The following is a 13,886-nucleotide window of genomic DNA, read 5'->3' as shown; positions in this document are numbered from 1 at the left end:
TCATGTTTTGCCCTGATCTTAGCCAATGGTGACTCATCATAGTAAACAACCAACCAATAACGGGTGTTCTTATACGTAAACCAAACCAATCGTCATTGATGTTTCCCGTATCTTTTTGTTGCTTTGCTACGTAGCTTCCGTTTTTAAGTTGATCATTTTTGAAAGGAAAACTATAGTTTTTAACAACTGGATGATCAAAAACTGTACTACGTAGTTTCCTTCTTCCTACTCAAATACTGAAGGCAAATATAAAGATCTGGAAGTTTTTCTTTGTCTCTCTCTCTCTTCCTTCTTTTGTTAGCAGCGTAGACTTGCTTCTCTCTAAACTGTTCTTTGTCTTTCTCTCACTCTTCCTTCTTTTGTTAGCAGCGTAGACTTGCTTCTCTCTAAACCGTTCTGTCTCTCTCTCTCTCTCTTCCTCCTTTTGTTAGCAGCGTAGACTTGCTTCTCTCTAAACCGTTCTTTGTCTCTGTCTCTCTCACTCTTCCTCCTTTTGTTAGCAGCGTAGACTTGCTTCTCTCTGAACCATTATTTGTCTCTGTCTCTCTCACTCTTCCTTCTTTTGTTAGCAGCGTAGACTTGCTTCTCTCTAAACCGTTCTGTCTCTCTCTCTCTCTCTTCCTCCTTTTGTTAGCAGCGTAGACTTGCTTCTCTCTAAACCGTTCTGTCTCTCTCTCTCTCTCACTCTTCCTTCTTTTGTTAGCAGCATAGACTTGCTTCTCTCTGAACCATTATTTGTCTCTGTCTCTCTCACTCTTCCTTCTTTTGTTAGCAGCGTAGACTTGCTTCTCTCTAAACCGTTCTTTGTCTCTGTCTCTCTCTCTTCCTCCTTTTGTTAGCAGCGTAGACTTGCTTCTCTCTAAACCGTTCTTTGTCTCTCTCTCTTCCTTCTTTTGTTAGCAGCATAGACTTGCTTCTCTCTAAACTGTTCTTTCTCTCTCTCTCTTCCTTCTTTTGTTAGCAGCATAGACTTGCTTCTCTCTAAACCGTTATTTGTCTCTCTCTTCCTTCTTTTGTTAGCAGCATAGACTTGTTTCTCTCTAAACCATTCTTAGTCTCTCTCTCTTCCTTCTTTTGTTAGCAGCGTAGACTTGTTTCTCTCTAAACCGTTATTTGTCTCTTTCTCTCTCTCACTCTTCCTTCTTTTGTTAGCAGCGTAGACTTGCTTCTCTCTAAACCGTTCTTTGTCTCTCTCTCTCTCACTCTTCCTTCTTTTGTTAGCAGCATAGACTTGCTTCTCTCTAAACCGTTATTTGTCTCTCTCTTCCTTCTTTTGTTAGCAGCATAGACTTGTTTCTCTCTAAACCATTCTTAGTCTCTCTCTCTTCCTTCTTTTGTTAGCAGCGTAGACTTGTTTCTCTCTAAACCGTTATTTGTCTCTTTCTCTCTCTCACTCTTCCTTCTTTTGTTAGCAGCGTAGACTTGCTTCTCTCTAAACCGTTCTTTGTCTCTCTCTCTCTCACTCTTCCTTCTTTTGTTAGCAGCGTAGACTTGCTTCTCTCTGAACCATTATTTGTCTCTGTCTCTCTCACTCTTCCTTTTGTTAGCAGCGTAGACTTGCTTCTCTCTAAACCGTTCTTTGTCTCTCTCTCACTCTTCCTTCTTTTGTTAGCAGCGTAGACTTGCTTCTCTCTAAACTGCTCTTTCTCTCTCTCTCTCTCTCTTCCTTCTTTTGTTAGCAGCGTAGACTTGCTTCTCTCTAAACCGTTCTTTGTCTCTCTCTCTTCCTTCTTTTGTTAGCAGCGTAGACTTGTTTCTCTCTAAACCGTTCTTTGTCTCTCTCTCTCTCACTCTTCCTTCTTTTGTTAGCAGCGTAGACTTCCTTCTCTCTAAACCGTTCTTTGTCTCTCTCTCTTCCTTCTTTTGTTAGCAGCGTAGACTTGCTTCTCTCTAAACCGTTCTTTGTCTCTGTCTCTCTCACTCTTCCTCCTTTTGTTAGCAGCGTAGATTTGCTTCTCTCTGAACCATTATTTGTCTGTCTCTCTCACTCTTCCTTCTTTTGTTAGCAGCGTAGACTTGCTTCTCTCTAAACCATTATTTGGCTCTCTCACTCTCTCTCACTCTTCCTTCTTTTGTTAGCAGCGTAGACTTGCTTCTCTCTAAACCGTTCGTCTTTTTCTCTCTTCCTTCTTTTGTTAGCAGCGTAGACTTGCTTCTCTCTAAACCGTTTTTTGTCTCTCTCTCTCTTCCTTCTTTTGTTAGCAGCGTAGACTTGCTTCTCTCGAAACCGTTTTTTCTCTCTCTCTCTCTTCCTTCTTTTGTTAGCAGCGTAGACTTGCTTCTCTCTAAACTGTTCTTTGCTTTTCTCTCTCTTCCTTCTTTTGTTAGCAGCGTAGACTTGCCTCTCTCTGTCTCTCTCTCTCCTTTTGTTAGCAGCGTAAACTTGATTCTCTCTAAACCATTCTGTCTCTCTCTCGCTCTCTCTTTCTCACACTCTTCCTTCATTAGTTAGCAGCGTAGACTTGCTTTTCTCTAAACCGTTCTTTGTGTCTGTCTCTCTCTCTCTCTTCCTTCTTTTGTTAGCAGCGTAGACTTGCTTCTCTCTAAACCGTTCTTTGTCTCTGTCTCTCTCCCTCACTCTTCCTTCTTTTGATAGCAGCGTAGACTTGCTTCTCTCTAAACTGTTCTTTGTCTCTCTCTCTCTCACTCTTCCTTTTTCTGTTAGCAGTGTAGACTTCCTTCTCTCTAAACCGTTCTTTGTCTCTCTCTCTTCCTTCTTTTGTTAGCAGCATAGACTTGCTTCTCTCTAAACTGTTCTTTGTCTCTCTCTCTTCCTTCTTTTGTTAGCAGCGTAGACTTGCTTCTCTCTAAACCGTTCTTTGTCTCTCTCTCTTCCTTCTTTTGTTAGCAGCATAGACTTGCTTCTCTCTAAACCGTTCTTTCTCTCTCTCTCTTCCTTCTTTTGTTAGCAGCGTAGACTTGTTTCTCTCTAAACCATTCTTTGTCTCTCTCTCTTCCTTCTTTTGTTAGCAGCATAGACTTGCTTCTCTCTAAACCGTTCTTTGTCTCTCTCTCTTCCTTCTTTTGTTAGCAGCATAGACTTGTTTCTCTCTAAACCATTCTTTGTCTCTCTCTCTTCCTTCTTTTGTTAGCAGCGTAGACTTGTTTCTCTCTAAACCGTTATTTGTCTCTCTCTCTCTCACTCTTCCTTCTTTTGTTAGCAGCGTAGACTTGCTTCTCTCTAAACCGTTCTTTGTCTCTCTCTCTCTCTCTCTCTCTTCCTTCTTTTGTTAGCAGCATAATTTGTTTCTCTCTAAACCGATGTTATTTCGAGATGTCAAATCAATACTTAACAGACCTGAACTTTCTCTGGACATGTCTTTATTGAACAGGAGGACTCCCGAGTCACTGGTCGTCAGGGTGGTCCGGGGGGAAGGTGAAGGGTTTATCGTAGCCCATCAGGTGGTTGTAGTCCTGGGGGGCGGCGAAGAGGTCCGGGTTGACCAGCAGCCCTGTGTTGCCGGCGCAGAAGGTGGTGAACATCTTGCTGATGGCCGGCACCCGGACCTGGTCCTGACGGAAGACCGTCCGGCGCTCGGTGAGGACGACGCTGTAGGTGACGGCGGTGTAAGTGTCCATGTCGGGGTTGTGGTAGAGGCGGACCACGTAGCCCTTGGTGATGAGGTGGAGGAGCACCGGCGTGAGGAAGGTGAAAAAGCCCATGATGCCGCAGAAGGCCGCCTGCACGGCCAGACTCTGGACTCCCAGGCCGGTCTTTAAGAGGATCTGCGGCATGAGGAAGAGACTCGCCCCACTGGTGCTGTAGGAGAACATCTTCACACCTGGAGAAACCACAACACTGTTACCTTTAGGACTTTTTACAAAAACTGGTCACAATAATCTATTAAGTTAAGGTCGATACGGCTAAAACTGTATCGCGATGTAAGTGTTTTATATGGGTCGATATCAATAATTATTGATATCTTTTTATTACCTTCCAAATAAAAAGACATGTATTACGTGTCTATCGTCATAAATACCAATGTCCAGCCTTATGATGCGGACACGTTTGTTACTGGATGCTTTCTAATATGCTTGGCTGCTGTGTAGCTGCTAGAAGTCTATAGACCAGCAGGTTTACCTTGTGTAGAAGACTGAAGTAGAGGAAAAAAAACCAAAGCGTGGGTGCGGGTGTGTCAGACTCACCACGGACTGCAGCCCCCAGAGTGCCGGAGTAGATCAGGTCCCCTGGGTCAGACCGAGGCGCGGTGCAGAGACTAGCGGTCCATGGTGTGTGGGAGAGGGTGTGCTGTGATACAATGATGATTATTAACACTTTATTGGTGTTATCCTGTTTACAGTATCACTATGGGTACACTCTGGACCAGGACCAGGTCTTCAACCATAGTACTGGTTACAAAGGCTCCTAGTTTTGGTTGTTGACCTCTGTGATACCATGTTTACCCACTGTAGTATCAACCATATAGTGATACTGTACTTGGTATCATTACTGTCCAATGATGTCTATTGCGATGTATATTGATATCGTTTTATCACCCGGTTCGATACAGTTTTGTTTCTTTATATTTTTATTAATGTCGATTACATGTCTATCGCAATATATATCGATATCGTTTTATCACCCAGTCCTATACAGTTTTGTTTTTTTATATTTGAATTAATGTTGATTACATGTCTATCGCGATACATATTGATATCGTTTTATCACCCGGTTCGATACAGTTTTGTTTCTTTATATTTTTATTAATGTCGATTACATGTCTATCGCAATATATATCGATATCATTTTATCACCCAGTCCTATACAGTTTTGGTTTTTATATTTGAATTAATGTTGATTACATGTCTATCGCGATACATATTGATATCATTTTATCACCGAGCCATAAAGTGCTTTTTTATTTTTTTTAAATGCAATTTTTATTGATATCATTTATGATTATTTGGCAATATATATTGCTATTGTTTTATCACCCAGCCTTATAGTGCTAATTGATTTATTTTTGTATTGATTTTATCCACGTCTCTATCGAGATATAGAATGATATTGTTGTGTCGCCCAGCACTATAAGACCTTTTTCCGCTTTTTTCTTTATTATTGATATCGATTAAGTGTCTATGGCTATGTATCGATATCAGTTCATCGTTTAGCCGCACGGTACTTTTTGAAAAACAAACATTGTTTTATTAATACCAATTATGTGTCTATCACAATATATGTATTGATATTGTTTTATCGCCCAGCCCTATCGTGCCATACTAATGACATCAGATTCGACATGAGACAAATCACATAAATGCTGTGGGATAAAAAATAAATAAAACATTCCTGTTTTGATTAGTGATCCTGCAGCATTTCTTTCACGCTGTTATTTATTAGTTTGGCATTTGCATTGTTTTTCTTTCGCTTTTGTTTCTGATCGTGCAGCATTTCTTTCATGCTGTTTTTTATTAGTTTGTGTGTGTTTTGTTTGGCTTATGCACATTTTTTTATTTCGCTTTTGTTTCTGATCCTGCAGCATTTCTTTCATGCGGTTATTTATTAGTTTGTGTGTTTTGTTTGGCTTTTGCATCGTTTTTATTTCGCTTTTGTTTCTGAGCCTGCAGCATTTCTTTCATGCTATTATTTGTTAGTTTGTGTGTGTTTTGTTTGGCATTTGCATCGTTTTTATTTCGCTTTTGTTTCTGATCCTGCAATATTTCTTTCATGCGGTTATTTATTAGTTTGTGTGTGTTTTGTTTGGCATTTGCATCATTTTTATTTCGCTTTTGTTTCTGATCCTGCAACATTTCTTTCATGCTGTAATTTATTAGTTTGTGTGTGTTTTGTTTGGCATTTGCATCATTTTTATTTCGCTTTTGTTTCTGATCCTGCAGCATTTCTGTCATGCTGTTATTTATTAGTTTGTATGTGTTTTGTTTGGCATTTGCATCATTTTTCTTTCGCTTTTGTTTCTGATCCTGCAGCATTTCTTTCATGCTGTAATTTATTAGTTTGTGTGTGTTTTGTTTGGCATTTGCATCATCTTTATTTCGCTTTTGTTTCTGATCCTGCAGCATTTCTGTCATGCTGTTATTTATTAGTTTGTATGTGTTTTGTTTGGCATTTACATCATTTTTCAATCGCTTTTGTTTCTGAACCTGCAGCATTTCTTTCATGCTGTTTTTTATTAGTTTGTGTGTGTTTTGTTTTGCATTTACATAGTTTTTCTTTCACTTTTGTTTCTGATCCTGCAGCATTTCTTTCATGCTGTTATTTATTAATTTGTGTGTGTTTTGTTTGGCATTTGCATCGTTTTTATTCTACTTTTGCTTCTGATCCTGCAGCATTTCTTTCATGCTGTTATTTATTGGTTTGTGTGTGTTTTGTTTGGCATTTGCATAGTTTTTCATTTCGCTTTTGTTTCTGATCCTGCAGCATTTCTTTCATGATGTTATTTATTAAATTGTGTGAGTTTTGTTTGGCATTTGCATCATTTTTATTCTGCTTTTGTTTCTGATCCTGCAGCATTTCCTTAATGCTGTTAATTATTAGTTTGTGTGTGTTTTGTTTGACATTTGCATCGTTTTTATTTTGCTTTTGTTTCTGATCCTGCAGTATTTCTTTCATGCGGTTATTTATTAGTTGTGTGTGTTTTGTTTGGCATTTACATAGTTTTTCTTTCGCTTTTGCTTCTGATCCTGCAGCATTTCTTTCATGCTATTATTTATTAGTTTGTGTGTGTTTTGTTTGGCATTTGCATCGTTTTTATTCTGCTTTTGTTTCTGATCCTGCAACATTTCTTTCATACTGTAATTTAATAGTTTGTGTGTGTTTTGTTTGGCATTTGCATCATTTTTATTTCGCTTTTGTTTCTGATCCTGCAGCATTTCTGTCATGCGGTTATTTATTAGTTTGTGTTGTGTTTTGTTTGGCATTTGCATCGTTTTTATTTCGCTTTTGTTTCTGATCCTGCAGCATTTCTGTCATGCGGTTATTTATTAGTTTGTGTTGTGTTTTGTTTGGCATTTGCATCGTTTTTATTTCGCTTTTGTTTCTGATCCTGCAATATTTCTTTCATGCGGTTATTTATTAGTTTGTGTGTGTTTTGTTTGGCATTTGCATCATTTTTATTTCGCTTTTGTTTCTGATCCTGGAACATTTCTTTCATACTGTAATTTATTAGTTTGTGTGTGTTTTGTTTGGCATTTGCATCATTTTTATTTCGCTTTTGTTTCTGATCCTGAAGCATTTCTGTCATGCTGTTATTTATTAGTTTGTATGTGTTTTGTTTGGCATTTGCATCATTTTTCTTTCGCTTTTGTTTCTGATCCTGCAGCATTTCTTTCATGCTGTAATTTATTAGTTTGTGTGTGTTTTGTTTGGCATTTGCATCATTTTTATTTCGCTTTTGTTTCTGATCCTGCAGCATTTCTGTCATGCTGTTATTTATTAGTTTGTATGTGTTTTGTTTGGCATTTGCATCATTTTTCAATCGCTTTTGTTTCTGAACCTGCAGCATTTCTTTCATGCTGTTTTTTATTAGTTTGTGTGTGTTTTGTTTTGCATTTACATAGTTTTTCTTTCTCTTTTGTTTCTGATCCTGCAGCATTTCTTTCATGCTGTTATTTATTGGTTTGTGTGTGTTTTGTTTGGCATTTGCATAGTTTTTCATTTCACTTTTGTTTCTGATCCTGCAGCATTTCTTTCATGATGTTATTTATTAAATTGTGTGAGTTTTGTTTGGCATTTGCATCATTTTTATTCTGCTTTTGTTTCTGATTCTGCAGCATTTGTTTCATGCTGTTAATTAGTTTGTTTGTGTTTTGTTTGACATTTGCATCGTTTTTATTCTGCTTTTGTTTCTGATCCTGCAGTATTTCTTTCATGCGGTCATTTGTTAGTTTGTGTTGTGTTTTGTTTGGCATTTACATAGTTTTTCTTTCGCTTTTGCTTCTGATCCTGCATCATTTCTTTAATGCTATTATTTAATAGTTTGTGTGTTTTGTTTGGCATTTGCTTCGTTTTTATCCTGCTTTTGTTTCTGATCCTGTAGCATTTCTTACATGCTATTATTTATTAGTTTGTGTGTGTTTTGTTTGGCATTTGCATCGTTTTTATTCTGCTTTTGTTTCTGATCCTGCAGCATTTCTTTCATGCTGTTCTTTATTAGTTTGCGTGTGTTTTGTTTGGCTTTTGCACTTTTTTTCCCGCTTTTGTTTCTCATCCTGCAGCATTTCTTTCATGCTGTTCTTTATTAGTTTGCGTGTGTTTTGTTTGGCTTTTGCACTTTTTTTTCCGCTTTTGTTTCTCATCCTGCAGCATTTCTTTCATGCGGTTATTTATTAGTTTGTGTGTGTTTTGTTTGGCATTTGCATCGTTTTTATTTCGCTTTTGTTTCTGATCCTGCAGCATTTCTTTCATGCGGTTATTTATTAGTTTGTGTGTGTTTTGTTTGGCATTTGCATCATTTTTCAATCACTTTTGTTTCTGATCCTGCAGCATTTATTTCATGCTGTTTTTTATTAGTTTGTGTGTGTTTTGTTTGGCATTTACATAGTTTTTCTTTCACTTTTGTTTCTGATCCTGCAGCATTTCTTTCATGCGGTTATTTATTAGTTTGTGTTGTGTTTTGTTTGGCATTTGCATCGTTTTTATTTCGCTTTTGTTTCTGATCCTGCAATATTTCTTTCATGCGGTTATTAGTTTGTGTGTGTTTTGTTTGGCATTTGCATCATTTTTATTTCGCTTTTGTTTCTGATCCTGCAACATTTCTTTCATACTGTAATTTAATAGTTTGTGTGTGTTTTGTTTGGCATTTGCACCATTTTTATTTCGCTTTTGTTACTGATCCTGCAGCATTTCTGTCATGCGGTTATTTATTAGTTTGTGTTGTGTTTTGTTTGGCATTTGCATCGTTTTTATTTCGCTTTTGTTTCTGATCCTGCAATATTTCTTTCATGCGGTTATTTATTAGTTTGTGTGTGTTTTGTTTGGCATTTGCATCATTTTTATTTCGCTTTTGTTTCTGATCCTGCAACATTTCTTTCATACTGTAATTTATTAGTTTGTGTGTGTTTTGTTTGGCATTTGCATCATTTTTATTTCGCTTTTGTTTCTGATCCTGAAGCATTTCTTTCATGCTGTAATTTATTAGTTTGTGTGTGTTTTGTTTGGCATTTGCATCATTTTTATTTCGCTTTTGTTTCTGATCCTGCAGCATTTCTGTCATGCTGTTATTTATTAGTTTGTATGTGTTTTGTTTGGCATTTGCATCATTTTTCTTTCGCTTTTGTTTCTGATCCTGCAGCATTTCTTTCATGCTGTAATTTATTAGTTTGTGTGTGTTTTGTTTGGCATTTGCATCATTTTTATTTCGCTTTTGTTTATGATCCTGCAGCATTTCTGTCATGCTGTTATTTATTAGTTTGTATGTGTTTTGTTTGGCATTTGCATCATTTTTCTTTCGCTTTTGTTTCTGATCCTGCAGCATTTCTTTCATGCTGTAATTTATTAGTTTGTGTGTGTTTTGTTTGGCATTTGCATCATTTTTATTTCGCTTTTGTTTCTGATCCTGCAGCATTTCTGTCATGCTGTTATTTATTAGTTTGTATGTGTTTTGTTTGGCATTTGCATCATTTTTCAATCGCTTTTGTTTCTGAACCTGCAGCATTTCTTTCATGCTGTTTTTTATTAGTTTGTGTGTGTTTTGTTTTGCATTTACATAGTTTTTCTTTCTCTTTTGTTTCTGATCCTGCAGCATTTCTTTCATGCTGTTATTTATTGGTTTGTGTGTGTTTTGTTTGGCATTTGCATAGTTTTTCATTTCGCTTTTGTTTCTGATCCTGCAGCATTTCTTTCATGATATTTATTAAATTGTGTGAGTTTTGTTTGGCATTTGCATCATTTCTATTCTGCTTTTGTTTCTGATTCTGCAGCATTTGTTTCATGCTGTTAATTAGTTTGTTTGTGTTTTGTTTGACATTTGCATCGTTTTTATTCGGCTTTTGTTTCTGATCCTGCAGTATTTCTTTCATGCGGTCATTTATTAGTTTGTGTGTGTTTTGTTTGGCATTTACATAGTTTTTCTTTCGCTTTTGCTTCTGATCCTGCATCATTTCTTTCATGCTATTATTTATTAGTTTACGTGTGTTTTGTTTGGCATTTGCATTGTTTTTCTTTCGCTTTTGTTTCCAATCATGCAGCATTTCTTTCATGCTGTTCTTTATTAGTTTGCGTGTGTTTTGTTTGGGTTTTGCACATTTTTTTTCCCGCTTTTGTTTCTCATCCTGCAGCATTTCTTTCATGCGGTTATTTATTAGTTTGTGTGTGTTTTGTTTGGCATTTGCATCGTTTTTATTTCCCTTTTGTTTCTGATCCTACAGCATTTCTTTCATGCGGTTATTTATTAGTTTGTGTGTGTTTTGTTTGGCATTTGCATTGTTTTTCTTTCGCTTTTGTTTCCAATCATGCAGCATTTCTTTCATGCTGTTCTTTATTAGTTTGCGTGTGTTTTGTTTGGGTTTTGCACATATTTTTTTTTCCCCGCTTTTGTTTCTCATCCTGCAGCATTTCTTTCATGCGGTTATTTATTAGTTTGTGTGTGTTTTGTTTGGCATTTGCATCATTTTTCAATCGCTTTTGTTTCTGATCCTGCAGCATTTCTTTCATGCTGTTCTTTATTAGTTTGCGTGTGTTTTGTTTGGCTTTTGCACATTTTTTTTTTCGCTTTTGTTTCTCATCCTGCAGCATTTCTTTCATGCGGTTATTTATTAGTTTGTGTGTGTTTTGTTTGACATTTGCATCGTTTTTATTCTGCTTTTGTTTCTGATCCTGCAGTATTTCTTTCATGCGGTCATTTATTAGCTGTGTGTGTTTTGTTTCGCATTTACATAGTTTTTCTTTCACTTTTGCTTCTGATCCTGCAGCATTTCTTTCATACTATTATTTATTAATTTGTGTGTGTTTTGTTTGGCATTTGCATCATTTTTATTCTGCTTTTGTTACTCATCCTGCAGCATTTCTTTCATGCTGTTATTTATTAGTTTGCGTGTGTTTTGTTTGGCATTTGCATTGTTTTTCTTTCGCTTTTGTTTCCAATCCTGCAGCATTTCTTTCATGCTATTATTTATTAGTTTGTGTGTGTTTTGTTTGGCATTTGCCTAGTTTTACATTTCGCTTTTGTTTCTGATCCTGCAGCATTTCTTTCATGCTGTTATCAGTTTGTGCGTATTTTGTTTGGCATTTGCATTGTTTTTCTTTCGCTTTTGTTTCTGATCCTGCAGCATTTCTTTCATGCTGTAATTTATTAGTTTGTGTGTGTTTTGTTTGGCATTTGCATCGTTTTTATTCTGCTTTTGTTTCTGATCCTGCAGCATTTCTTTCATGCTGTTCTTTATTAGTTTGCGTGTGTTTTGTTTGGCTTTTGCACTTTTTTTTCCGCTTTTGTTTCTGATCCTGCAGCATTTCTTTCATGCGGTTATTTATTAGTTTGTGTGTGTTTTGTTTGGCATTCACATAGTTTATCTTTTGCCTTTGTCTCTGGTTCTGCAGCATTTCTTTCATGCTGTTATTTATTAGTTTGTGTGCGTTTTGTTTGGCATTTGCATCGTTTTTCTATCACTTTAGTTTCCGATCCTGCAGCATTTCTTTCATGCTTTTTTTTTATTAGTTTGTGTGTGTTTTGTTTGGCATTTGAATCGTTTTTATTTCGCTTTTGTTTCTGATCTTGCAGCATTTCTTTCATTCTGTTAATTATTAGTTTGTGCGTGTTTTGTTTGGCATTTGCATCGTTTTTCTTTCGCTTCTGTTTCTGATCCTGCAGCATGTCTTTCATACTGTTATTTTATTAGTTTGTGTGTGTTTTGTTTGGCATTTGTATCATCTTTCATTTCGCTTTCATTTCTGATCCTACAGCATTTCTTTCATGCCGTTATTTATTAAATTGTGTGTGTTTTGTTTGGCATTTGCATCGTTTTTATTCTGCTTTTGCTTCTGATCCTGCAGCATTTCTTTCATGCTGTTATTTATTGGTTTGTGTGTGTTTTGTTTGGCATTTGCATAGTTTTTCATTTCGCTTTTGTTTCTGATCTTGCAGCATTTCTTTCATTCTGTTAATTATTAGTTTGTGTGTGTTTTGTTTGGCATTTGCATCGTTTTTCTTTCGCTTTTGTTTCTGATCCTGCAGCATTTATTTCATGCTGTTATTTTATTAGTTTGTGTGTGTTTTGTTTGGCATTTGTATCATCTTTCATTTCGCTTTCGTTTCTGATCCTGCAGCATTTCTTTCATGCCATTATTTATTAAATTGTGTGTGCTTTTGTTTCTGATCCTGCAGCATTTCGTCCATGCTGTTATTTATTAATTTGTGTGTGTTTTGTTTGGCATTTGCATCGTTTTTCTTTTGCTTTTGTTTCTGATCCTGCAGCATTTCTTTCCTGCTGTTATTTATTAGTTTGTGTGTGTTTTGTTTGGCTTTTGCACTTCTTTTTTTTTTCCCGCTTTTGTTTCTCATCCTGCAGCATTTCTTTCATGCTGTTATTTATTAGTTTGTGTGTGTTTTGTTTGGCATTTGCATCGTTTTTATTCTGCTTTTGTTTCTGATCCTGCAGCATTTCTTTCATTCTGTTAATTATTAGTTTGTCTGTGTTTTGTTTGGCATTTGCATCGTTTTTCTTTCGCTTCTGTTTCTGATCCTGCAGCATGTCTTTCATGCTGTTATTTTATTAGTCTGTGTGTGTTTTGTTTGGCATTTGTATCATCTTTCATTTCGCTTTCGTTTCTGATCCTGCAGCATTTCTTTCAGGCCGTTATTTATTAAATTGTGTAGTTTTGTTTGGCATTTGCATCGTTTTCTTTCTGCTTTTGTCTCTGATCCTGCAGCATTTAATTCATGCTGTTATTTATTAGTTTGTGTGTGTTTTGTTTGGCATTTGCATCGTTTGTCTTTCGCTTTTGTTTCTGATCCTGCAGCATTTCTTTCATGCTGTTATTTATTAGTTTGTGCGTGTTTTGTTTGGCATTTGCATAGTTTTTCATTTCGCTTTGGTTTCTGATCCTGCAGCATTTCGCTGTCGCAGGTCATTGTTTTGGAACGTTTGCATCTGAGATGATATAAGAAGGTTGTTGAGGTTTAAAAGTACATATAACAAGGTTGTTGAAGTTTAAAGGTACATTTTAACAAGGTTATTGAGGTTTAAAAGTACATTTAACAAAGTAATTACCTGAAGTATAAGCGGCGTCCTTCTGGCCGCATGAAGAGGACTTCCGGTCAGTCCGCTGCAAAAAGACGCCAACGAAGGTGATTCGTGAGTTCGACTCAACAACTTAGGGATGGAACAAAGACGGGCTTTACACAAACTCCTGACTGTAAACATGTTTCTTTTTAAATAAGAATAAAAGTATTTATTAAACACGCGAAGTCAAGTCCGCGGCGGGGAAGCTAAATGCGGAAGTGCTACGGAAACACCAGAGGGACAAAGGGACACTGTACCGGAAGTGACGTCATTAAAGATGCCATTTTTAAAAAAGCGTGTTACCGCCATCTATGGACCTGGAGTGGGGAAGGAGATTATGTAACACACTAAAAAATAAATAAGAGATACCAGTACTAATTATGAAAATACATTATTATCATTAACAACTGTCGAGTCATGAAAAATACAAAGACATGATGCAGTTGAAGTGATTAAAAATGACGGTGGGGAAGCTAAATGCGGAAGTGCTACGGAAACACCGGAGGAATGTCATTCCGGAAGTGACGTCATTAAAGCCGCCATTTTAAATAGCGAGATTATGTAACGTTCTAATAAATAAATACAATATAATAATAATAATAATATGCAATTTACAGCTGTTGTGTCATGAAAAATACAAAGACACGATGCAGTAGAAGTGATTAAAAATCACCAACTTTAACACGTATGCCAAAATAAACAACATTAAG

The 13,886-nt window shown here is 36.5% G+C and overlaps 1 protein-coding gene across 1 annotated transcript; it reads right to left on the bottom strand.

Moving 5' to 3' along the window:
- Positions 1-3,304: 3,304 nt before the first annotated feature.
- tmem70 (transmembrane protein 70) lies at positions 3,305-13,615 on the bottom strand. The gene is made up of 3 exons (XM_061928739.1): positions 13,165-13,615; positions 4,147-4,249; positions 3,305-3,782 (listed from the first exon to the last, which is right to left on the bottom strand). The coding sequence occupies exons 1-3, from the start codon at positions 13,315-13,317 to the stop codon at positions 3,346-3,348; spliced, it is 693 nt and encodes a 230-aa protein (XP_061784723.1). The 5' UTR covers positions 13,318-13,615; the 3' UTR covers positions 3,305-3,345.
- Positions 13,616-13,886: the final 271 nt, after the last annotated feature.

The sequence above is a fragment of the Nerophis lumbriciformis genome, linkage group LG33 (genome assembly GCF_033978685.3).
Source record: "Nerophis lumbriciformis linkage group LG33, RoL_Nlum_v2.1, whole genome shotgun sequence".
NCBI classification, from domain to species: domain Eukaryota; kingdom Metazoa; phylum Chordata; class Actinopteri; order Syngnathiformes; family Syngnathidae; genus Nerophis; species Nerophis lumbriciformis.
The sequence above is the reverse complement of the archived record's forward strand: the minus strand, read 5'-3'. Positions and strand labels throughout refer to the sequence as shown.

Bases quoted from the DNA above. Each gene is read 5' to 3' on its own strand.
- tmem70 (XM_061928739.1), bottom strand. From the start codon at position 13,317: ATGTTTACAGTCAGGAGTTTGTGTAAAGCCCGTCTTTGTTCCATCCCT. The intron at 4,250-13,164 runs GTAATTACTTTG...ATTGTATCACAG, and splicing joins GGACGCCGCTTATACTTCAG to CACACCCTCTCCCACACACC. The intron at 3,783-4,146 runs GTGAGTCTGACA...TGGTTTCTCCAG, and splicing joins TCTGGGGGCTGCAGTCCGTG to GTGTGAAGATGTTCTCCTAC.